Source organism: Paralichthys olivaceus, chromosome 14, assembly GCF_024713975.1.
Source record: "Paralichthys olivaceus isolate ysfri-2021 chromosome 14, ASM2471397v2, whole genome shotgun sequence".
Classification (NCBI taxonomy): Eukaryota; Metazoa; Chordata; class Actinopteri; order Pleuronectiformes; family Paralichthyidae; genus Paralichthys; species Paralichthys olivaceus.
Window position 1 is genome coordinate 18,387,906 of NC_091106.1, and position 26,449 is coordinate 18,414,354.

Here is a 26,449-nt window from a genome sequence, read left to right on the forward strand (position 1 = left end):
TACGCTCTTCTGAGACTGTGCTGACCAAGATTTCAGGCGTGTAGGTGGTTGTTCCTTCACATTCTCTGTTAGTTTTCAGAGTCGTTTTTTAGCCTTTTCCCAAGAGGGAAAGGGCCAAAGGAAAAAAAGCGAAATAACCATCACACCTTCCATTTATTGACCATAAAGCATCTCACGCCTCAATGGTTCAATGCACGTTCTGTGAGGTCAGGGCAGGTGGAATGTTTTACCTGTCTATGCACAGGGGAGGAGTTTTTATGTAGGTCTGTGTGCATTCAGCCAAAAACGCGTTTGTTGAGACATAGACTGTCTATAAAGATACTACGTCAGTGAGAGAAAGTGGTAGAAACTGGTACAGTGCGATTTACCAGGACAGTGAGCTTGTACTCCACACACTCACATACGTTTGTACTAGTGAGGACGCTCATTGGCATAATTCATACCCTAGCCTCTTACCCTAACCATCCAAACTAAATGCCTAACCCTTAATCTAACCTAATTCTAACCCTAACCCTAAAACCAAGTCTTAATCCCCAAACAGTCTATTAAAGGGGGAGTGACAAAGTGAGGACTGTCCAAAATGTCCTCACTTTCCCAAAAATGTCCTCACTCCATGGGTTGCAGGCTCAAGCTGGTCTTCACAAAGATAGCTGTACAAGAGCACACACACACACACACACACACACACATTTTATGGCTGAAAAATAAGGATCAGTAACAGTCACAATAATCATAATCCATTTTTTTTTTACATTAGCATCATCATTTGGGATTAAATTACAATTCTGGGAGTAGGACTAATGATTGATGGGTAAAAATTCCCAGATCTCTGAGTGCACAGAGAAGACGAGGCTGGAAATGGACCTGTACGTATTTGAAAGAGGAGCCGACCACAGTGTACATGATACTTTATTCAGATGCAAGAAAACATCATACAGTGAGATTCAGATTTACATTTGATTCCATAGACAATGCACTGATGAACAGTAACATTAGACGCATTATGTTACAGCGTGTCATTCATGAAGTACAAATTATCCTCTGTACATAAGATTCCAAGAAGTGCTGCTCAAGATAATAAGATAAGTATAAGTACAGCAGCATCATGGGCAGATCAGGGACAACATCAGATTCACTTTATAGAAATGTACCTTTAAGTTAAGAGTCTATTCTGTGTCACTTGCTGCACAATGTGTTTTAATGGTGCATATCACATTAATACCTAATGTCCTCTTCGGTGTTGGACAGTTGTGCCAATTCAGGGGCTGCGTCCTTCTGTGTAGTCGACCTATGGACTGTGGGCCACCAGCTTGTCCTGCTCTTACGCTGGACTCACACATGCACATTGCATTAACGGTCGGGATGAGCACCAAGCATGACGGTCGGTGCCGAGGCGCTTGTCAGTTTCATGCTTGGGACACGCAACATGCTAACCTGCCAAACAAACTATCAATCCGATGCTAAACAGTAGAACACAGGGAATAAAATCCGTAAGCAGAAGAAAACACCTCTGGTTCACCAGCTGACTAGAACAGGTGATTGAGAGATTGTTTGAACACGAGTTGATTGACTCGCGCCTCCGTTGCCGCATGAAAAGTTTAGCTGTGTTCAACTTGTGCCAGTGCAATGTAATGCAATGGCACTGACTGTAGCTGCTGCACAATGAAGGTTAAGAAGCACATTTTTTGAATTCATTCAATACCCACACATTAATTTTCTCTGCACACTTGACGCATCATCTCGATACCAAGGGAATTATATCTGTGAAGAATAAACACTCGAGCATAGTGACACTACACTCAGTCACACACGTGCAAAATATTTTATTTCTTCTCTTCATTCCCAAATCTATTCCGTGCATGAAGGTGACATTTGGTTTCTCATAAACACTTGAAATACAGCAGGTGACACATTAATGCTCCAAACAGCTTAATGCTTCAGTTATTTTTGTGATAGATATTTTTTTTAATAACACAATTTGGCCAATAACAGTTTATTCTTTCATTGTGGCTGGTGGCCCGACTGAAAACAATAACAATTTATTTTATATTATTAAAAAATTGACTGCATTTACAGTGTGGCATCATTATCCATCCTTCTTTAGTCAAAAAACAAATTGTTTTCTGATGAATATTCGACCCCTCAGTTAAAACAGGGGAGATTCATATTTAGAAGCACACAGACTTGCTGGTCCACTTTCTGACGATTTGTTGATGCAACATCTTTTAAGAAAATCAACACAATACTTACAGTATTTTACATGGGAGATTAATACAATCATGTTCATATTTACAGATCTTTAGAAAAAAAATACTGGTGCACAGAATATCAAGTAGAGCTCCCGATGAAGGCAACCGGCAAGTAGAGCACACAGCACAACACGTAAGCACAAGCAATTTAACAGATTACGACATACAATCCTGCTTGGCTCATTTGTTAAATACTCCAGAGAAATGACTCCATTTACACCCATAACCTCTGTAATGGCTGTTATGCCGTCGTTGATCATATACTGTACATTTAGTACCATATGTTCACTCTATAGGATCCAACAGCTGTGCAAACAGAACCACGTGTCTTCTTTTTTGCTGATTTGAAGGACCCACAGTTCAGCACAAGGATCCAGAGTGAAAAACAATAACAGGTTTCTCTTCTGTACATTCAGGAAGTTCAGCAGGGAGAACATTCAGCGCTCCACTGTACGACAACTTACTGGTGAGTCGAGCAACAGGGGAGAAACGTATTTACAAAGACGGAATGGAAAGGAAAGGAACAAGATGGGGGAGAGCAATAAATGGCAACAAAGGGTTAGAGTGGTTTGAGGGGAGAGAACTGTGCACTGTCAATCCTCCTCAAGTGCCCAACACCAGCGTGGTACTGTGACGATAAATCAATGTGTGAATGCTGGATGGTAAAAATCCATACAGACACAGGATGAAAAGCACAGCTGGTGCCGTGAACGACATCGACAACGTCCCCTGCGTCCACTAATGCCTTCATGTGGTGACAGCCTTTAAACCTTTGTCCTCTCAAATACATGTGAATGATTCAAGAAGAAAACAAGAGGAGGAAATGTGACAGACGGGCACAAAGGCGTATGAAATCTGCAAACACAAGATAATTCATTGATTTTTTTTTCTTTTTTCTTTTTTTATGGCCGGGACAATTAGTGATAAGATGAGGGTCGGGACGGGAGGATTGGCTCAATGAGCTCTGCAGACAGACGAGAACGACACAACATTAGGGGCCTGTGAACGTGGCTTTTATAGATCGGTCTATACATCTCTCTGTACATACTGCACTCTGTCTGTATGGTCTGATCATAATGAAGAAACAATGAAGATTTTAGTGGCGTTAATGCACGATGTAGTGCAACAATGTCTTCAATGAGGAGGACATGGTGTTGAATGGATTCTTTATTTTCCGTTTAGTCGAGTTTGAGCCTTGTGTGTTTTCTGTTATCGGTGAAAGCTTTACACAGCCATGCAGGTAGTGCTGTAGTTAAGCTCGCAGCACGTCGACAAAAATTGCCTGTGCCATCGATTCTCAGTCATGTCCTGGATTGTGTGTTTCATGTGTGTGTCTACGTGTCTGTGGTCAGAGCCCTATGGTGACCTGCGTGACCTCAGAGTTGAGATCGTCGTTGGCAACGCTGCCACAGCAGCGAGAGTCCACCGACGACCCCTCCAAGGCTAGTCATACCTGCAGGGAGAGGAGTTACAAAAGGTGAAAGAATGTTATGCTCACCCAGCCGTGAGGATAAGCGGTATAGATCATGGATGGATCATGTTAATGTAATATTGCGTCCAGTGTACTCAATGTAAAACCTATAATCATTGCCTGCCCATAGTCGTTCTCTTTACTGAAACACAAACTGGTGAAACTTTTTTTGACATATGAAGTCTGTGTGGTAAATATGAAGCTACAGCCTCTGGTTACATCCAGCAGCACCTCTCATCTCACCTCCTTTACATCTCTACAAAAACAAAAGGGGTAATTTGTGGTATGATGGGTTGTGTGTCCACAATCATGGGCTGCATCCTTCAGAGGCACAGTTTGAAAAATGATTGCGCTGAGACTGTGGCGTCTCATTTTGAAAGCTCCTTCAAAAGTGTCCTTCAGTAAGCAGGTGAATTCGTCTTGGGCCAGCCTATCATCACACACTGATGACAAATCTATTGAGCTAGCTATGTGGGTGGCATCCTCCAATGGGTGGATCCTTCTTGGATCAACCTTTCCCAGGATTCATTGTGTGTGGGTGAGGAAGCTTGCGAGCTGGCTATGTGGGTGGCAGAGCTGCAGAAAGTGCAGCCGCTCGAAATAACCAACGATGCGGTGGTAAGAGCAGGAGAAGATCGTGGTCAAAATTGAGTCCTCTGCAGACCAAACCGTTTAGTTATGGCTCAGTCTACGTCAAGTACTCCGACGCATGTGGCCCCTGACTTTTGCTTCTTGACCAGATGGAGTCTCCGTGGGTAACCTGGCAATCTCAAGATTTAGGCTGGGCTAACTAGTTGCTGAATGTAGCTACATATTTACTTTGAGAATGGAACCGCTGGTCAAATTATTTACTGTACTGGTAACAACACACACAGACACTGACTACCTGCTGATTGGACCTTTCTCCTGTGTTTCCACTGTTGTGTTCACGCTGTGGGAGCTTGCGGCTGGTGACTCCAGTCCGGGATGAGGTCTGCATCTCTAACACAGACGGACTCGGGGTGCAGAACTCACGGAAACAACGCTTGAAGTTCTCATCCAGGTAGCCATAAAGAACGGGGTTCAGACTACTGCAGGGTGCAAAAAAAGAAAGGTCATAACACTTCAAAACTTTACATCCTAGTCATCAAACAAGTACGAACACATCAAAATCATCAAAAAGTCAATACCCAGCAGATTGTCACCATATCTCTGGAGGTGATGTTTTCACCCTCGTCTGTTTGTTGGTTTGTAGATTAACAAAAACAACCAAATATATTTCTACATGCCTTGTGGTTGGCTCAGGGAAGACCCCATTCAATTTTGGTGCTTATCTGGATCATGGGGCTGATCCAGGAATATTTTTTCACTTTCTTTGATATTGCGAGATGGGGCATTTTTCAACATTTTGTGCGGCTTGATTGAATTGAAGGGGACTATTTTGTGTGGATGTTAGGCTAGAACTTCTACCGTCTACCGGGTGCATACCTGTTGGTGTACCCCAGGGCGATGCAGAAGTGCCAGGTGATAGTCTGCAGCGTGGAGCTGGGGATGTTGATGAGAGCGCTGATGATGACAAAGATATGAATGGGCGTCCAGCAGATGATGAAGACGGCAACCACCACCAGGACCATGCGTGTGATCCGACGCAGGTTCCTGTCCTTCTCCTGCGTGTGAAGGAGGTAAGTGGTTTAGTGGCCGAGGATAAGTGGAACGAGGGTTGGAGAAAAACAGGAAGAAGCACAAGGGGAACAAAAGCAGGAGAGGGAGATGTAGATAGTAATCCCTGAAATAGGAGAGAGAAGAAGTACAGATGGTGAAGGAGGACTGGAAAAGGGCAGATGAATTAGAGAATGCATGGGGGAGGAAGAGTGAAAAATTGGGAGAAAAGGGTTGTGGATAGACGGGAGAGGTATTATAAGAGAGAAAGGCATAAAAAAGAGAAAAAGAATGATGAAAGGGAAGAAAAGTGGTTGAGAAAAGTGCTACTGGTAGTTGAAAAGCAGAATAGGAACAAATCACACCCAGATTAACTTTGATTTTCCATTTGTATCTAATGTACATTATGTATGCACATTATGATAAAACCTCTTTATAGAAAGTCGATTGTTGCAGCCGGCGTTTGCAAGATTTTTCCCAGATACTGAAGGTAAATAATTGTTGTTGGGTCGTTTCTTCTTCTACTGCAAATAATTAAAATGGAGTCACGGCCTCAGGCTAACGGTGATTTTCTCCTAATTGGTTTCTCTTAAGAGAAATGAGGGCTTCGTATTTGCTTACTTAATGCTTGCGTTCAAAAACTCCAAATTGCAACTAATTAAAAGCCTGATAGCATTAAATGTGGAAATGAACTTGCTACATAAACTAATTCTGGCTCATATTTGTTAAAGGAAAAATGATATTTTTCTTAACCTGTGAGCCTGACAGCATGCGCACACTCTTGAGCCGCAGGATCATGAGGCCGTAGCAGACAGTGATGATGAGGACGGGCATGATGAAGGCAAAGATGAAGACGCAGATCTTCAGCAGGGTGTCCCAGTACCAGGAGGGATGGGGGAAAATCAGCTTGCAGTCCACAACATTGGAGGCTGTGCAGGATGAGGAGACACACACACACATACTGTTCATGGTCATAGGTTAACAGAGACACAAAGCCCCAGTACATGCACACAAGTAATTTCATCTTTGCTACATCTGCCAAGGTCCTTTTTTTAGCCGTCTATTTGTTTATTTGTTTGTCAGCAGGATTACGCAAAAACTACTGAACGGATTTTCCACAAAATCTTGATGGAAGGACGGGACATGAGCCAAGAAAGAAGCCATTACATTTTGGCGCAGAGCTCGATGAAAGCTTTTGACATTTTCACTAATTTCCCAGGGAATAATTAACGGTTCTTGATGAACAACATTGAGGGAACTGAGTGTGGGAAATGTGTTGCAGCTTGATTGAATCTAAGAGAACGGTCGGGCCTTGGCGAAGGTATGAGCTCTTCTGGATGCCACTTTAGTTCTCTCTAGTTTCACTCGACTCATGTCTGTAGTGTACTTGATTTGTCTGAAATGTGTTTAATCTAGTTGTATATGAAGGAATCAAATGTAGTTTTTTTCAGTAACAGCAGTATTTAGGGTAAAAGGGTAATAGTATGTAAATGTCCCTTGAGTGTTCACTTGAGTGTTAGATTTCCAAAAATGTATGTGCCACATTTTTCTAAAGACTAACCAAGAACCGTCCCACTTAAAATGCATAGACCTTAAATGTATAATATCCCTAAAGTGGCGAGCAACTCCCATGGAATTAAATTATTTGGTGTACTACTGCCTCGTGCTTAAGATTTTGACTTTGAAACAGCATTTGTTGCCTGTCACTTCCCATTTCTCTCCTCTCGTTTTGTGCCATCTCCTTTCTCTTCAAATCTCTAATAAAGGAACAAAATTTCCCCAAAGACACCACGGTTATATCGTCCCACTAATGCACAAAGTGGTGCTTATTATAAATGTATTTGATCTGTTGGTGCAGTTAACCCTGTTTGGAACTCGTAAATTCCATCAATTGAGATAATATTTTTTTTCTCTTTCCTTCAGGCAGGCATGTACAGTTATTTAGTGCAATTACATAGGAAAACAATTCTGGCTTTTCTAATTTTACGGAGCCTGCTGGAGTTTCTTAATTGCCCTTTAAAGCTAGAATGTAAAGACTGAACTCCATTTATTCTCTTACTGTTTTGTGTCGTAGTTGTTGCTGAACATATCGTCGACCATGGATTAAAAAAAGAAATGAATGCTTCTCACAACCCTCCTAGTTCAGTTCTATTATTCTTGATTGCTCCTTCAGTGAATGCTTCCAGGAAGCAGTAATAATGTATTTTTTTATTCTCTGTCATTATCATAAAGAATATTAAATATGTATAATTACACATAAATTGCTGAAGGTTTAGAGAACTTTCTACAGCATCCGAACACAATCGCTCTATTTATAATGCAAGCACTTCAGTGTTTGGAAAGTGGTACAAAGCAGCTAATCAGGAATAATGAACCTTATGTTTCTTTGTGCTTACAAATGTGGGCGGTAGTGGCCATGATCATGACAGGCAACCCGATGGCCGAGGAGAGAATCCAGTTGCAGACGTTGACGATCTTGGCGTTGCGGGGCGTCCTGAAGTCCAGCGCTTTTACCGGGTGGCACACAGCGACGTAGCGGTCTATGCTCATGGTGGTGAGCGTGAAGATGGAGGTGAACATGTTGTAGTAGTCGATGGACATCACCATCTTGCACAGCATGTCCCCAAACGGCCACGTCCCCATCAGGTAGTTGACACTTTGGAACGGTAGAGTGCTGGTGACCAAGGCGTCGGCCAGAGCGAGATTGAAGATGTAGATGTTAGTGGCTGTCTTCATTTTAGTGTATCTGCACAGAAGGAATGGATTTTTTAGGAGACAATTAGAACCCGGTCAAAAATTCATGACAAGAAGAGGGAGAAGCTAATGGTGAAAGAAACGAGCAGATTCAGTTCATTTTGAAAGGTTTATTTCAAGATTCACATTTTTGATTAAGCGTGAGTCTCTCCTCTGATTCCAATCTTCTAGTTATATGAGAACATTCACCACTTCCTGCAAAATGTATGCTAAAGCAAAATGGCATTTTGAAACAATCTTCCTTGAGTCCTTACCACATAATGGGATTTTGATACCGCCGCTTTTTTCAAAGGATTATGTCCCTTTTATGCGTTGAGAATACTCTGCCAATGTCTAAACTAAATGAACATTTTAAAAACCTCACTGGATTATATAAAAAATGCATTTTCACCAAGCTGAAAATCTGGCTGTTCTTACACATGAAAAGTTGGAAATAAATGTACATACAGAGTATCCTGGGATGCTTTGTGAATAATTCAGGTCCCTTGTGTCATAAATAGGGACATTTTGTAATAGAAAAGTTCTGGTTAAATAAGCCCTTATAGTTCAATTTAAGGAGCTGCCCACAGTGCTAAACCCCAGGAGATATCATGCAGAAATTAATTTCCTTAGGCTTTGCTGCAGAGCAAATAATGTACATCTTTTTGCACTAATGTTGATTAAATGACTTCAATTTATTAGTGTATTTTCCAAGATCTGTACACTCTGAGGTTTTGTGTATCATTCTGTATTCCAAGGGCTTGTTTGAAAAGCAGACCTTTTGAAACCTGAGGGGACATAAACTTGCTTCGAACAAAATCCTCTATTAAACTTTCACATATAAATACTGTCTTCAAGTAGCGTTTTTTTTCTCATCTGAATGAAGCATAATCATGAGATATGGAGGATGGTCCCTTTTCTAGTGAACAACAAAAACATCCTTTATTCTGTCGATATGATGGAGGAACAAGAGGTAGTTCAAAGGGAGTGGAGGACCGTGGAGTGTTTACAGAAAACAGAAATGGATCCATAGAACAGAGATAGCACAGAGAGAAGAGGATGGAACACAGACGATTGAAATGGCTCGACTGTTTAGAGCTCTTGTCAGGGAAGAAATATACTGTGTTTAGCGTTTGCTGTGACAATAGTCATAATCCTGTTATTAATCATGTATCGAGTTATGGTGAACATTTCAAGGCGGCACCAGCGTGCATGTGTATAATCCAGTTTACCATCGTTCCTTCCAAGGAGTCCGCCATGTTGCAATCCTACAGCGGATCAGAATGGAAAAACCACGTTGGCTCAACATTTATACCTGAGGGTAACATAAAAACCCACCACAGGTTCCGCTACAAGTTTGGAAAGGGAGGTTAAACTACATATGTTAGCATAGTATCAACTTTTTTGTCTAACTCTACCAGAAAGTGAAAAAAAACACATTTTCAAAAAATTGTGTAACTAGTCCTTTAATTTAATTTCCACACGGTGATTGCTCTGTTGCTGCTCTGCTCTTTTCAAAAACTACTTAGACACATCCCTGCTGTAATGTTATTTAATTCACCTGGATTCATAATGTGACAATGATACATAACACCCAGTGGCCTTCACTTTATTAAACCCAAACTGTCACTCCACCACAGAGGCAATTTGCTCCTGTTCTGTTCTAGCCCTCTCCTCAATAATCTCAAATCCTCTTAACAACCACAGATGACGGTTACTTCATTAAATTCTGATTAACTTGAACACTGACAGCTTAGTGGGTTTGTTGTTTCAGGCTTTATTTGCACGGGGACCAACGAGACACCTCGAGATGCAGTATAAGCTGTCACCCTACACTGAGGGCTCTGCAGGTAATTTCCAACATCCCCTTATTGACTTTGAGACTGTCTGCGGATGATAGCTCGTGCTTCTGCTGTATACGTCTGAGGCCTGTTTACGTACAGCCTGCTGTGTGGAGGTGTGCGGCCTCATTTAATCTACACTAATTCAGTTAGCTGTTTTATTTATTTCCCAGCTTTCATTTATTCTTTGCCCTTGAAGTTCCATCCAACCGATCCTTCAATGTGATTATTTCTTGATTATATTATGTTGATTATATTTCTTTGTACTCTCCATTTATGAATTTATGAAACCTGAAGCATTTCTAAATATACAGTACATATACAGTAGAATTGATCATTTGAGGCAGCCTTTGGCACTTTAATCACATAATAATACAAACTTTATATCTAGAGCATTTATTTAAACAAGGTTACAAAGTGCTTCACCAAATACTTGGGAAGATAACATCACAGAACAAAACACTACAAAAAAAGAAAGATAAAATGAAGAAAACAAACAACATTGATAAAGATCTGGCATTAAAAGGCTTTCATATAATAATATGCTTTAGGGAATGATTTAAAAAACAGGTCAGGTGCTTGCAAGTCTTTAGGAAGTCCTTGGAGAGGTGGGAAATGCTGGATGCTGGATAAAGAGCAAGCAGCAGCCTCCTGCAGTAGATGAAGCCGAGACACTTGTTGAAGCTTAGTTAAATAGTTGATGTTGTTCCAGTGTCTGTGAGTTGAAGCTTTTTAGTTGTTGTTCTTTAAAGGAAAATGTACTGTAATTGCTGCCTCAATGACTTTTTAGAAGAAAGGAAGTGTGTCATTACCTTTTCTAAGAGGAAGCAGTAAATGGACTGTATTCAGTGGTTATTTTCCAGTCTTATCAACCATTCATCGTGCTTTTCAGAGCAAGTTGCATTCACCCATTCACACACACAATACAGCACTTATTAGCAGTGCTTTTTACTATCACACATCATTCACACGCTGTCTCACAGCCGTCAGGAGCCACTGGACGTTCAGTATCTTGCCTAAGGACACTTCAGAATGCAGACCTGCTTCATAGATGACCAACACCACTTTCAATCAGCAGACCAGGTCCTATTCACTTTGGCTCAGGTTAGGAAAAAGGTTTTTCATTGAATGTCTCTTGTGTAAACACTTTTTGTTTGGTGCTTAAATAAAAGTGATAATATTATATTATAGCTGTGCCTGGTGTTATATTAATTGACAACAACAAGATGAATTAAACACATGAATACATAAATAAAAAGTGTAAAAGGAATTGTTATGACAGCAGCAATTATTTGAAGCATTGTTCATAAAACAGATACAGATGTCCTGAGAATGGCTTCTCGTTTGGGATAAACATCCCTGATAATGAAACAAAAGCTTTGTTGATGTAAGATAAGAGAACTGTCTGGTTTCATGTCATAAAAAAATTAATTAATCCATCAAGTATCCACAGAGAGGCTGGATTCAATACCAGCTCACACTGAGCGAGAGGCAGGGACCCTGGTACCCCGAAACCTAACCTTCACGTCTCTAGACTGTTGGAAGAAAACAGAGCACGAGCAACATGAGGAATGGCAAACCCAGAAAAGCCATAACACAAAAAAAAAATATTTACAGCAAACTGTCAGGGTTTATTCAAAAGATGAAAAATTGTCTGTGAAGTCACAGCAAGACCAGACAGATGTAACCATCTGCAAAGAGAAAAACTTCATTCGAATAAACAGCACTTGATGACAGAAAATTGTTCCATCTGCTTCTAAACTGCTTGGACCTTGCCTGAACCACTGGAGCACAGAGGCGGCAGATAAAGTATGTGCAGTAATGGACCTTAAAATCATCCAAAACAGTCCTCTCAGTGAAATTGTGTATAATTCATAGCCTTCCACCAACCCATTAGATGTGGTTTCTACCTTGGGGAGGTGGGGTGGGGAGGTGGAGGAGAGCGAGGTCTTCTCATTTCTCCTTTTGTCCTCATCAGTTTTATTTCTTTTTTAATGTGTGAGAAAAACACATTTGGTAACATCGGTAAATCATCCCTGAGACGATTCTGAAGAGAAAGAGCCCAGAGCCCAGAGTCCCCAGAAAGGGACAAAACCGTCAATGTATCTTCAGCGAGGTCGTCAAGGACGCGTCAATCAAAATCATTAATAATCAATTTGACAGACACAAAACTGTAGCAAGAGTATTAATTCCCTCATTTGAATACATCTCCATGAAAAACTGAAGGACTGATGAGAATTGATTATTTTAATATTCTATGATATACACAAATTCTATGGTGTTAAATGCGGCCATGGGGCTAAAGAATAATTATAATAAAAGCTCTTACATCCACATACATACAAGTTATAGAGGGAGGAAATTACAATACCTCTGGCCTGGATCACTAATAAGCATAATATGTTACTGAAACTAATGTAGTTACAGAAGCAGCACTTTCAGTGGGGATTATTCTCTTGATTAAGAAAACTCAGGTTGTCAGTACAAGCTTCACATTACGACTCATAGTATGTTATATTTTAAAGTGCCCTCTAGTAGCCGTAGTAAAAATGACAAGGCAAAAGGGAAGTGAATTGGAAATCACAGTTTCCGCGTCAACCAGACTGCCGGGGTCTGCTATGGTCCTCTTGATGTAAATGTTGTCATCCACCCATGTCCACTAGGATTTGCACGGACCCGGGTGCGGAGGTCCACTTGCAGCCAAACATTTGCGACCGTGGTACTCAGTCCTCGAACCAAACGTCACAGCAAACCCCTCCAAAAAACGCGGTGATAACTCTTACCAAGTAATTGTCTCTCTGACTTCCTCATTAAATCCAAAACTGCGGTGCTGTTATTCTGCCACACAAACCTAAACCCAAAACACACAATAAGTGTCCCAAGTGTTCTCTGTCTCAGTGACAAACCAGTCGAACCCCAGCTGCTCTATAACAAAGGACCGAGAGTGATACAATTATTTCTGGCCACAAATAATGTGCAAACCAGGTTTCCCTCTGTTTTGACTGAAGAAACATTGCGCCTGTGACTGAGGCGTGACTATGAGATGACAAGGCGAGGGAGAAAAAGCATTCTGTCCACACAACCTGTTTTCTCTTTTTGAAAATTGTACAGTGCTTGAAGCCACTCTAATGTGCCTGAATGTTAATTAGTTGATCACTGTCTTTTTTCACACGTGAGGTTCATGCCTCACCATGGCAACAACTGCGACCATGCAGGGGAAAGTCTTGCGCTGGGCATGAATAATAATAATTATATTCCAGGAATCACTGTTTTTTTTATGTCCTTCAACTTTCTCTAAAGTGGCTCTTTTGGTCAACCTTTAAAATTGGTGGGTGTATTACTGAGGACCTGAGGAAGCACAGTCGACTTGTTTTGTGTTTTGAATGAGTGTTTCACGAGAACCCACTCCTACACTCCCTGTCTGTTTGAAACAATGTCGTTTTATGAGTTTGTTAAAACTCCATTAGCTCACTAGGCTATTGCGTCCACACATCAGCCAACAGCCACATTTTGAATCAACAAATTAAAATAAAATGAACAAGATGACAAAACATCTCTGATCTGAGAAACATTGAAACCATCACTGTTTTTAATGTTTCTCTGTGCAAAAAGACACAGAATTAATGAGCCTTTTATTGCATTGTCTACAGGCCAGAAGATAAACATCATATTTACGCGGTGGGATGTTTTTGAGGTTTCATTCCACGTTGTTGCTTTTTTTTCAAATGTTTTTTTCACTCCCTCTGGGCTACAATGTCTAATGGGTTCAACACCAGCCAGCGAATATTACCTCCTCTCTTCATTCTGCCGCCCCACAGCCCCTTGCAAAGAATTTTAAATCACAGTAGTGAATAATAAACCTTAATCATTTTTTTTCAATTTCGTTAATGGCACTGTAGTAAAACACAATAAACTGGATTAGGATTTACTATAGTTTACATGTGATGACCTGGTTATTGTTAGTTTGTACATTTCCAATGATTTTTCGTCACTTTTGATGTTTTACATTGATAATTCTGGAGCGTTAACAGTTTATAAAACTCCAAAAACATTGCAGGAATTTAAAGCTTTGTGTATATTCGGAATGAGACTGTAGTGAATTCCTCTGTCAGTCGCCACCATATTTCAACAAACGTCAAGATTAAACCTACACACTCGTGTTCACCCGTTTGGAACAGATTAATTTTCATGGCTTTAGTTACACAGCAGGCTAAACACAATTCATCACGACCCAGTGAGGCCGGACGGTGCATGTGTAGCCTCGTGTATGATTCATGGGCTGCTGCTGGGCGCAGATAAAACATGAAGTCCTGGTAGCAGAAACAGACGCTGCTACGTCATGTGAATAGAGATCTGTATGCCTCTGGCTTCCACAGTAACACTGTCCATGCACGCTGAAGAGCATGATGTATCAGGGTGCGCAGGGTGTGACTGTGTGTATGTGTGTGTGTGGGGGGGGGGGTCTCACTGCTGGGCATTTGTTTCTGTCCTGAGCAGTGACAGTGCGTGTTTACAGTGTGTATGTGGTGTTTAAGTTGATATGGAAATTCCTGTTGAGATATTAATGTATATCATAATATGGTACATTAGAAAATTAATTCACCGACTCTAATAATGGTACGGGGGAATTATCCTGGGGCCCAGTCCAGATGGGTCCCTCCAGGTCAGGCCAGGTTCAGACAGACTGCGTGTGCCTGTATTTGGAGACAACATTGGGCTCAGGTTGAGCTCGGAGACAAAAAACAGAATGACTGTCAGGTTGGCGTCCAGCTCGGTTTGTTTTCTCTCTGGTTTGCACAGAATATTGGGCCCCGAGCTGCACTTCAACACATTAATAATAAAATACAATCCAATATTGCCAGAAAACACTGGAACTCTGGGATATGCAACATTTCTCACAAGTCATCAACACAACCAGAGATATTAAGGGAATCGTTATTGCAGTGTAAACAGTATATGGCATAATGTCAAGATGGTTGCCAAGTTAATACTTTAGACTACAGATGAGTTATGTCTGCCATCCCATCGCTGCTGAGGGAGTAGCGTATCAACAAACCAATACTTCTATCATTAGAGCCACACTAGTCGAGCATCGCCACATCAATTAGTATGCATTTATAATTTGCAGTTTACGTTATCAACTGTTGCAGAACAGACTTACTGTGTGACAGTGTAAACAGCAGCTGTTTGTTCTTTTATAGTAAATATACACTGAAGATAATTTAATCCTTAGAGGATTAAAGAGAACTCTCCACATCAGTGGTAGCCATCTTGGTTTTAGCAGCGCTTCCCTTGGGCGCACATGTCAGACATCATATCGAACCCGCTTTAGATAAATGGCTATGATTGGCCCAACCAGCTTTAGGATGCACTGTTGATAGGTCTAAATGGGAGGAGGCCTGGGGCAGTGATTAAATATGAGCCGTTGGTATATTCGGTATCTGATGTGAGGCGGCTACAGCTGCTATGAAGTCTCTCAAGAGGATCATTCAAGTTTAATTTAATGTGATTCTAAAGGTACAAATGACTTGTAACATTAAAGCTGGAGAAATTTATTTTTTATTTAACAGTTCAAGTATTAAAAAGCATGATAAAATATGCACTACGACTCCTGTAATCATACGGAACCATTCCAATATGATTTTAAATGGCCGCAGACTGTAAATGTTTTCGTTTTCTATAATTTATTTATACATTAAAGGTACAGTGTGTAGAATTTTGTGATATCTAGTGTTGAAATTGCATGTTGCAGCTAAACACCTATATAAATATAAAGGGTTTTTTCTGGGATAAAGAAAACTACAATTCAGACAATTTAGATGAAACGAACTAGTGAAAACATCATGAGGATTATTCTACATTAAATTTCTGCCAATAGTTCCCTTTCACCTAAATCTTACACACTGGACCTTTAACTGTATGAAAGATCCCAAGACAAAAGCAAAATTAATAAACTCAGAAAAGTAACATAATAACTATTTATCTCATGTCCTAATTCTCTTGGAAATCATTTCAGTAAATGGAAGTCATTAGACAGGCGCTGCTGGGAATGTGTTGCAGTGGATGCAGATTAAATGTTGGTAAATGGACCCACACACACATCGTCAGTGGTTGTGACAGAATGACTGAGATGCAGTACGAGAGCAATCTAACTGCATTGTTTTAATGAATGGGATTAAAATAAATCTCAAGTTTACAAGAACCCCCCCCCCCCCCCGAATAACATTCTTCGATTAGAATGAGTCACCGACTTCCTCCTATGCTCGTGTCTTTTGGAAACATGGGTCACAATAATCTACTTGCGCAGACGACCTTGATTACAGAACACTTCCAGCTAAAGTCAGCGAAGGCAGGACGTCATAGTGGATAAATTATTTCAATAAATATCAGGCTTTAACACGTGAGACTGTTGACACAACCCTAACCACATGTATTATTATAACCAGGACAATGACAAAGGTCCCTGAACAATGTTTGTCAGGATCCTGCCTCTGTCAGGAACCTACAGTGTCTTGTTGTGGACATTTGATTTCACTCCTGGTTGATCTTTTGTTGGACTCGTTGCTGTGTTTTTGGACTTTAGCCTTGTTGTTTTTCTGGTGTTTGGTTTTTTAATTTGCGTCTTTTCCTGAGTTACGTTGCATTTTTTTCTGTTCTTGCAAATTGGCAGTAAAAGTTTTTGCCTCTCATTCACTTGCTTTGTTTCCTCAAACTGCCTCTCATCCCTCATTTGCACACTTCCTCTTAATCAGGTGACGTTCCTCCTTTCCTTATAAAGTTTCTTGATCGCCTTAAACATTTCTGATTCCTACAGTGCTGGAGGGAGGACTTAAAATTTTTTACTTGATTTAAATTACAAATAAATAGACACTCAGGTAAAAGTAAAAGCACCACATTACTCGGATAAGTAAGTATTTCCTTTTCAATACACTTAAAGTATCAAAATTAAAAGTACTTACTAAGTAAATCGTACTCCCTGATGCAATGGTCTCCATCATTAAGTCTGTCAGCGGTGGCGTCTTCTAAATCCATTTCAGGTGTTTCTTCACAAGTGACTGCTGCAGGAGGCGGGGTCTAAAGTTGCCTTCCTGCTCTGATTGGATCAATGGATCAAATCCACTGTTATTGATATTAATAAATAATTAAAAATGATGATTGAGTATAAAAATAACATATAAAAGTTAAAAGTGTAGAGTAGTAAATATTCACAGTCATCACATCAAGTGACTGGTAATGGGTACTCATCAAAGTCTGAAATAGATGGAATGTGATCAAACACAAATATTCATAGAGATATTTAACTCTGTCTCTGAGCTGAACACATGATTGCAAAACAATTCTGAAAATTGAAACAGGAAACAATTGGATAATAAAAGTAAGATTACCGAACCATTGGTTTGAAATGAGTTTTTTTGTGCGTCAGTGAGGGAGACAGAGAACATGAGTCTACACACACACACACAAAATCAAGAGTTCCAAATCTAAAAAGCAGCAAGACAAACAATTTGGCAGAGTGTGTTTCGGGACGTCAGGCAGAGATGAATGGTCAATGTCTTGACAAATGTCCCACTGTTCAAGCTGAAGGTTGTTTTGCAAGAGGCTGGTGATGAGTCATACAAACACACATTGTGATGAAAAATTACACACATGCAGTCTGCACAGAAAAACACAAAGAGTGACTCACACGAACATATTTCCTACATTTCACACTGACTGATCTTTTCACCTACTGCAGAGGTTCAGTAATACATCAACAATAGAAAGGATGCGTTTCTGGATCTAAACTGGAAGTAAACTACTATCAGCGACAAATTCCCATTTTATCGTATTTAGCCGATCTGATCCTAAATATATACAGAGGGTGGGAAGCCAGTGAGGGATCATGTTTTATTCCCTGCACTTGAGAGTCTTGCAGGTTGGTCAGGATGCTTGTATTTAGGGATCTGAGGGGGAAGAATTGAATCTTAATCATAAACTGTATATAGAGAAAGATGGCATGCCGGCACCTAAATGTGATGCAAAAACATCTGGATCACCTATAGTGGTTAGCTGCAGTACGGTCCTCTGCCAAAGCTGTTTAAAATTTGATTTCTGACATGTGAAATCTGTATAAAGGTCCAAATAGGTTCTAAGATACTAAGCTGCCATGTTAAAACATCATATTTCCACGTAATTAGAGAAACACAGCGTATGTGTGTGCTCACTGATTCAAGCATTTAAACAAAACATTCATCAATACTGAGAGGAGACATTGGAATGGCCATGATTGGCCTGACTGAAACTGAGGAGGAGATCAATATGATAAGACAAACTCCGGTGGGGTGGAATCTCGGCATGTGTACAATTAATCAGTCGCCGCCTCTGACAGTATAACACAACCCTCTTTCAATACAAACACAGACCGGCTAATCACAGAGGTTGTACAAACAGTTTGATAATTGAAACAAATCATTGACGAGCATGAACAGAAACCTCAGACCCACACTGAAACATTTTCCTCCTGCTGTTTCTGTCACGTTCCTCTTTACAGGCTGAATAAATGAAAACATACCTGGGTGTGTGTGTGTGTACAACAAACCACCATTCTGTGACAATCAGAGCGATCACCACTTTGTCGTATTCGATGCAGTCTTTTGTGTTGTTGTTGTGATGAACGACTACTGTCATTAGTTCCTGAAAGCTGTTTGTCGTTTTATAATGAAATGTATTTAAACCAAGGACAAAATCAATCAAAAGTCTTGAAAGCAGTAATATGAAACATTTATGTTGTGTTTAAATGAAACACCCCCCCCCCCCCCCTCTCTTATCTCCCATCTTTCCCACCCACCTCTCTCCTCTCCTCCCCATTGTTCTGCTCACCCCAACCAGAATAGGGCGATGTCCGCCCACATTGAGTAAGTTCTGCCAGAGGTTTTTCTTCTGGTTAATGAGGATGTTTTTTCTCTCTGGAGACGCCAGAGAATTTTGAAGGTCTCAATCTTACAATGTAAAGTGCCTTCCTTGAGATATTGTGATTTGGCGCTATACAAATAAAACTGAATTGAATTTATAGAGGGTTGCACAATGGTACAGCTTTTGGCGCTGTCTTGGTTTGAATCAGCCAGGGCCTTGGTAGCCTTGGAATGTTTTCTGTGGTGTTGTAGTATTGTAGTATGAATGTGAATATGTAGCTCTGTACATGCACCTGCTGGACTGAAGCTGCATGCACCACAGCTGCTGCACAAAGAGCTGTTCACCTGTTTATTCAAATTTTAGAAATATTGAACGTATCCATGTCCAAATCGCACCATATTCAACGCTGCACTTCCTTGGCCCCTTAACAATACACAAGTCAAGTGTAACAATAAGCAGTGAGGTGAAATGTTCTCGAGGTGTGTGAGCCACTGATGGAGAGATTTCTGGAATTAGATGGTTACAAAATCCAGAAACACAGAAAAAGGACACAAATATTAACCTGAATAATATTATGTAGATCACAGTGACATAAATCCCACACTCTGCTTTTATTCAATAACCACTGTATTATTTTGTAAACATGTGCATTTCACTGTGATTCACTCTAGTAATGGTTTCCATTCTCCAAAGATATGACGCAAGCCAATCTGGGCCAAATCCAGATCCTCAGTGACGTTGGCAATGGAAACATGAAGCTTTAGTAGAGATGATCAGCTTGTTACTTAGAAACGCTGTTAATGTACTGAAGAGCAGAGGCCCCCTCTGACCTTGTCCACCATCTTAACTGCACAAACCCGATTGAAGCTGTTGTATACAGCAGAGAAAAGGTTTGACAGCTTTCAAACCACAGTGAGTTGCAGTTCAGATCCACTGTCGATACTTTGACGCGCCTTGATGGAGAAAGACATTTTAAACAGTAAGTGAATGAGTCACTTTGTAAATGACAGAGGAACAAAAGAGCCCACCAATTATCAAGTGGAGAAGGACAGGGGATAAAATCTATCTTTTCTTTCCTCCTCTTCTTTATCATCATCTTTCATCATCTCTCCATCTTCTCTCCATCACCACAAAAGATCTCCTTGAAATGTGCTTTTCTGTTATCCTGGAGCTCTCTCTCTTCAGTCTCCACAGCCAAGCTTAAACATTCTCAACACAGTTTTATTATTATTATTTCTATTTCTTTATCTTTTTTTTGTTTCTGTAATTCTTTCTTTCGGCAAGCTCAACAGAGCGTCTGTCGATTCCTGACGCTAAGTGCCCTGTCTCTCCAGCGGAGTCCAGTGGTGTTAGAAAGGACATTACTCATCAACACAGGATGGTCTAATTACATCACTGCATGCTCTCTTCTCCTTATTGTCTACCTTACAATGAAGTACACAGTGTACCTTGTGTGCAGACACACTAATTCAGAGAGAGTGGCATACAGAATTCCCGCCTGAGCTGTCAAACTGATAATAATCCTGATCACTGAAAGTCAGGAAGCCTTGTGGTAAACGCACCAGTAAAACAATTAATGAGGAGTATCAGCCGATAGTTTTATGGATGCCGAGGGCAGAGGTTAGGGCCTGAGTACACATCCACCCACTAATTTAGTGCCAGGTCAGTACTCCAAGCAAACATTGTAATTGCAGCATAGCATCCATAGTTTGTCGAGCTGCCCTCTTGTCATTGGTTAACTACTATAAAAGTCATCATACACAATAGCTGCATTTCATCGCTGTACAGCTGTTACAAAACTGACGTGTGCCGTATACTACACACAAGCACACACAGTAGAGTGCTGCTCTATGTAGCTGATGTTATTCTGGGCCGGCTTTGGTCTTCTGGAGGCCTTAACGACCACTGGCTTTACCTCCGAAGCTCCTCTATGTTTATCTGAAACAGTCCATGTGAACAGTGGAAGTCCCATTTATCAGGCACGTTCACGCTCATGAACACGCACAAAAAGTTTCTTGACTTTCGAAGTTACCACAATAAAAAAAGTAAAAGTTTTGAATATAGTCAGGTATTTTGAAAATACTTTGAAAATATGACACATACACAGTGACTAATTTGTTTTAATGAGAGGGGAACCATTCTGTTTTATCCTGCACAGCTCACCTCCTGATATTTCTAGTTAATAACTATGGGCTCTAAAAGAAGTCTCTATAAATAAATTATACTTTCATTTTACATAAAGTTAAGGAGGCAATTAAAAGTTGTCTAAACCTGACACACTCGTGTGTACATTGACAGGGTCAATATTTGCCGTGTTCATTCGTCCTGGCCTTATCTCTCTCTAAGTGATTCCAATGTAAGGACCAAACCTGTGTGTCTGTGTAAGAGTTCAGCTGCAGGTAATACGAGGCTTTGTGGTCTAAGTTTTCAGACATGAACTTCTGGGAAATTAGGTCAAAAAAATGTCTGGAGCTTGTCTTGGTCAGACATGTTCACAACGACAGGAAAATGTGGGTAGAGAACACAGGAGGCAGGACGTAACCTGTAAATTCTGATATGGAAATGATATGGAAAAGCAGCTGGTATTGACAAGAGAAACACCTACTCCTACCAATTACCCTAAAATGTGAATTTGTCAATGTTGCTTTAGCCTTGAAAAATGTGAACCAATCCATCCCAAACATTTTCCACCTTTTTTCATTGCTTGTAAACACTGTGCCTGATTTTCTCTCTGGCTTGAAGCTGAGTGTTAGCCCGGCAGGCCTGGTGTCAGCAGCACATCAAAAGACTGCAGGTGAGCTGTGTGAAACTCAGTCCGAACCCCCCCCACCCCCCCTGCTGTTTGTAATGTCAAGCAGCGGGAGCTTGACGAGGAATCCACAGCAGAGGAACAATAATGAGGCTCTAAATGCATTAGCCTTGTTTTTCAGATTCCCCCGACTCTCATCATAACATCATATTTCATGTGACTGGTCTCTCACATAAACAGCAGAGACACAGATATTTAGAAGTTACATCAGAAAGCTGGGTCATGGAAAATGTGTCATGTGTGGAGGATCACCAGAATCACATGCGGCCACATTTGTTTCATAGCGTACGAGCGGCAAGTTCAGATTATTAACAGCCTCTTCACCAAAAACATCCAGTGTTTTAGAGACGCTGTGTGCAACAGCTCTTCTAGTTGTATGGGGGATGGAGGCAGAGGTTTGGGGTTGGTGGTGGAGTCATTTTGCACTCATCACTATCAAAGCGCCTCCCAGTGTTTCCATGGTAACAGCAAACCCTCCGCACTGGCAGCATATTCCTAGTGGAACCCGGTGGTTTCTGTTCAACCGCAATTGATTTTTCCGATTGAGTGTGCATTGGTCTTGGCTTATGTTTGTTTGCTCAAAAGAAGTATGCGGATGTTAAGCGCGGAGCGAGCGGACGTGGGGCAAAGAGAGACGGCAAATGGACCGTAGAGATAAGGAGTCAGAGGGAAAGGTTTATGGCTTTAAGGTTATCGTTACTCAGACAGTGAGAGCAACAGTCCTCATCCACTGCTGTTACTATTTAATCTACCAAAAAGGCATCAAGGGCCACGGCTGTAAAACAGGGTATGGGAAGTTCAAGACAACATTTCCATTTGCAAGTAAATATATCCGCTACGTATCATTAGCTAAATGGCTGTTCACTCTCTATCTGCCAACAGAGACTCAAAAGACCAAGAGACCGGCAAAGATAGAGAGAAAGTCAAAGAGGCGGATGAACGTTAATGATCCTGATGGATTGTGGTTCTCGGAGGAAGGAGACACAAGGTTTCATTAGCTGAGTTCAAAAAGTTGCAGGAGCCCAAAACAACTTTATATAAGCACTCTTGACTTTCACACACACACACTTGATGGTTGACTGTCAGTATCAGATCTGACGGCCCTTTCATTACCGCAGAGAGAGGGTAGGAGGGTCGTTCCTACAAGAACGAGAAAAGGACAAGAGGCCTAAAGCTCACGCAATGCCCTTCACGATCTATCAACAGCTTTGAGGAAAAACTACAACAGAATACATAATACGAGCCTGAATAGCAGCTCATACATCATAAACACTGTTGAACCTCTGCCAGTCAGACACCGACAAATAGATCCCCTCCTTCAAATGACGCCGTTTCTATTTCAAAAGGTGATTTGACTTCCATCTGCTCTTTCCTTTCCTTTTCCACTCCATTTAGTCGATCTGTAAAGTGCCAGGGGGCAGATCCGTTGAGAATCATTTGAGGTAGAAAACATTTGAGAGAGATGCAGGACAGATCCTTCAGTGAAACAGAACTATTTTAGCGCTCGGGTTGAAGCGAACGATATCATAGGAAAATGAGCATTTGAATGATATTGGAAACAGTGGAGAAGTGAGGAGAGTCACAGGTGTAACAAAAGCCTTTTTCAGACATGCACTCCGGAGAATGTCCGCACATTCTGACATTCCTCAAAACGCATCACATCAGGAGATTCCCAGGTCAGACTCGTTCACAGCACAGAAATCTCTGGAGCACTCAGGTGTGCGGTGGCAGGAGACAGGATGTAACGTGTGAATTCTGCCGCAGTGATGTGATGTGTGTTTCTGTTTACAGCACATCGACGCCGGCATCGGCTCTCGACACCGAAAGCTCTCGAATCTTGTGGTCGTTCCACCTCTTTTACACCCTGAGATATGTGTGTTGTTTTTGTTTCTTTAAGTTTTGCGTCTGTTGCGTGTTAGAAACCTGATCAACGTGCACACTCGCACGCAGTGAATCCTCCGGAGGATCTCCCGAGTTATTCTCACAAGGGCCTGCAGGAGAAACTCCGGAGCCTCACACTCGGACATTTGCATTCACACATAAAACCCCTCCGGGTAATTTCAGTGCATGTCTGAATAAAGAAATGTTTTGTAGTAAAGAAGTTCATATAAAAGAGAGAAGTTACAGAGAGAGGTAATAAACTCCAAAGCCAAACCTTTACAGACTCTATTGCACCAATACATTGAACAATCACAAAGTGGAAAAAGGAAGATGGACAACCCTCCTCTTGATCTCCATTAACCTCACCTCTTAAACGTCTCATTGCCCATATCCATCTTCCTGCATTTTTCTAATTCCACCACTCACCTGTTTTGTCTTCGTCTACACTCCCTCTCTCTTCCTCTCTCTTTACATGAAATACCAGGGAACGCTCGAGTGTCAGATGTTCACCTGTAATTTAAGGCCACTAATGAAACCCTGCCTCTCAGGAAGTAGTAACACATATATGTGATAAAAAACAACAATCACATGGATTCAAACACTCAGATGCACACGGTGAGTGGTTTTGAGTTGTTTTTTAAAGGCTTCAATAAATACTACAAATCTATGGGGAGAGTATTCCACTTGGGGCCACAACTTTGAAAAGCACGATCAACTTTATTTTTAATTGGACACGTGAGGACCTGCGGGTGATCACCGTGGAGCTGGGGAGCACATCAGCAGAGGTGGCAAATGATGAAAGTGGATGGAAACTTCTGCTGTGTGGAGATATTTTAAGTGTGACTGTGTCTGAAAGAAAGTTTGAAATGTTATTTAAAAATGAGATGTCCATGTTGGCAGACAGCATATTTCACATTGCATCCAATTGAAGTCTTTTGGGTTTGAGACTGTCATCTCTTCTCTGAAGTCAGTGAGGCTGAAGCTTTAGAGTCTGTCGGTCAATACTTCCAGGAACCATCAGTCTGCTCATTTATTTACATTAAGAGAAAGTCATGTCTCATGTGGACAGAGGACACTGTGTGTGTGTGTGTGTGTGTGTGTGTGTGTGTGTGTGTGTGTGTGTGTGTGTGTGTGTGTGTGTGTGTGTGTGTGTGTGTGGACATGAGTTTCATGCTGCATCGTGTTTTTGTTCAGCAGACTGACGTGGGAACAGCAGCATTAAGTCATAAGAGCGATTTTCCACCTGAGTTCTGTCACAGTGGATGAAAAGACGCACGTACAGACAGATATATACACGCTGGCTGCGCCTGTATGAAATATGGAGGAGGGTTTTTTTTGTGCAGCAGCTTCTCTTTCCCCCTCCATCCCCTCGCTGTGCTCGCTCTCTGCGCTTTGGAGCAACTTGGTGCAAGGTTGGAGGCATTTTACGCACGAACGGCAGCTGAGCTGTTGACACCGCAGTCACACACACGCGCACACACACACACACCTTTATGTCCAATATGGTTCAAACATTATCAGGTTGTGAGTGATTTGTCTCTTATAGTTTCAAGCATGTAAAAAGCCTGATTGTGCACAAAGCGCGTGTTGGGTATAATTGGGGAGTGGGCCACTTTCTTACCTGACGATGATGTACATGATCAGCACGTTTCCCACCAGCCCCACCACGCACACGATGGAGTACAGAGCCGTGATAACGATCGCTATGATCACCGGGTTGGCGTCGCCCTCGTTCACGCTGAGGTCCCCGCCGCATCGCACCACCTCGAAGTTCGTGGTGGTGTTGTTGTTGTTGTTGTTGTTGTTCCCGCCGGTGAAGTTCCCGCACAAGCTGCTGTTATAGAGCCCGGGGAGTTGGCTCCGGTAATCCGCACCCGAGCCGTTACCTGCGCCCTCCATGGTTGCTCCTTGAGCCCGCGGTGATTGTGTTCGCGGCGGCTTGAGATGCAGCGCGTCTTCGGCCGCCCGTCAGGTGGCTGTCGGCGGACTCAGTGGCTGTGGTACCCGGCTCGGCTGCTGGTGGTACCCGGCTCGGCTGCTGGTGGTACCCGGCTCGGCTGGTGGTGGTACCCGGCTCGGCTGCTGGTGGTGCCCGGCTCGGCTGGTGGTGGTACCCGGCTCGGCTGGTGGTGGTGCCCGGCTCGGCTGGTGGTGGTGCCCGGCTCGGCTGGTGGTGGTGCCCGGCTCGGCTGGTGGTGGTGGTGCCCGGTGGAGATGCGCCGGTGAAACGCGACACTTCACCGTGTGGAAGAATGTGGCGGCGCGTGATGGGTACAACAACCTGCGCGAGACTCGGTTTACTGACGGAGCGCGCGCGGCAAAGCGACTCCGAACGGGACAGAAGGACGAGTACTAATGAGTTAGTTCACTTCCTTTCCTAGTTCCTTCCTCATTGGCTCTATCCCTTCTATCGTTCCCTTCCTCATCATTTGCTCTTTTCCTTCTTTTATTCCTCCATCCTTTCTTTTGCACCCCACCCTATCTCATCTCCCTTCCTTTCTTGCTTTCTTCTTCGTTTCTTGATTCCTTACTGCCTTCCTTCCTTCTTTCCTACCTGTCTCTAATCCCTTTCTTCCTTCTGTCCCTCCTTCCTTCCTATCTCCATCCTTCCCTTTCTCTTAATTTGCTCTTTTTTTCCCTTCCTACTGTCCTTCATCCATTCCTTCTGTACTTCCCTTTGTCCGCTGTCCTTCTTTTCATTCTTGTTTTTTATTAGCTTAATTTCTTCACCCCTCTTTTCTCTCTTCAAATCTTTGCTTTGCTCCACTTTACTCATTCCTGTACTCCTCTTCCTTCCATCACCCTCTTTCTTTCCTTGTAAACTTCCACCCTCCTCACTTGTTCATTCTTTTAATTGTTCCCTCTGTCTTTGCATCATTTTCTCTTTCTCCTTACTCCCTTTCTTTGCTCGTTTTATTCACCTCATTCTAATGGT

The 26,449-nt window shown here is 41.9% G+C and overlaps 1 protein-coding gene across 1 annotated transcript; it reads right to left on the reverse strand.

Moving 5' to 3' along the window:
* Window positions 1-893: 893 nt before the first annotated feature.
* On the reverse strand, window positions 894-26,329 carry oprm1 (opioid receptor, mu 1). The gene is made up of 6 exons (XM_020087894.2): window positions 25,136-26,329; window positions 7,755-8,104; window positions 6,112-6,287; window positions 5,188-5,366; window positions 4,607-4,790; window positions 894-3,702 (listed from the first exon to the last, which is right to left on the reverse strand). Exons 1-6 carry the CDS (start codon window positions 25,411-25,413, stop codon window positions 3,697-3,699), a joined length of 1,173 nt encoding a protein of 390 aa, XP_019943453.1. The 5' UTR covers window positions 25,414-26,329; the 3' UTR covers window positions 894-3,696.
* Window positions 26,330-26,449: the final 120 nt, after the last annotated feature.

What these genes read in the sequence shown, in the direction of transcription:
- oprm1 (XM_020087894.2), bottom strand. Translation starts at nt 25,413, where the DNA reads ATGGAGGGCGCAGGTAACGGCTCGGGTGCGGATTACCGGAGCCAACTC. An exon ending in ATCATGTACATCATCGTCAG is followed by an intron (nt 8,105 to 25,135) that starts GTAAGAAAGTGG and finishes CCTTCTGTGCAG; the next exon opens with ATACACTAAAATGAAGACAG. An exon ending in GGCCACTACCGCCCACATTT is followed by an intron (nt 6,288 to 7,754) that starts GTAAGCACAAAG and finishes CATCCTGCACAG; the next exon opens with CCTCCAATGTTGTGGACTGC.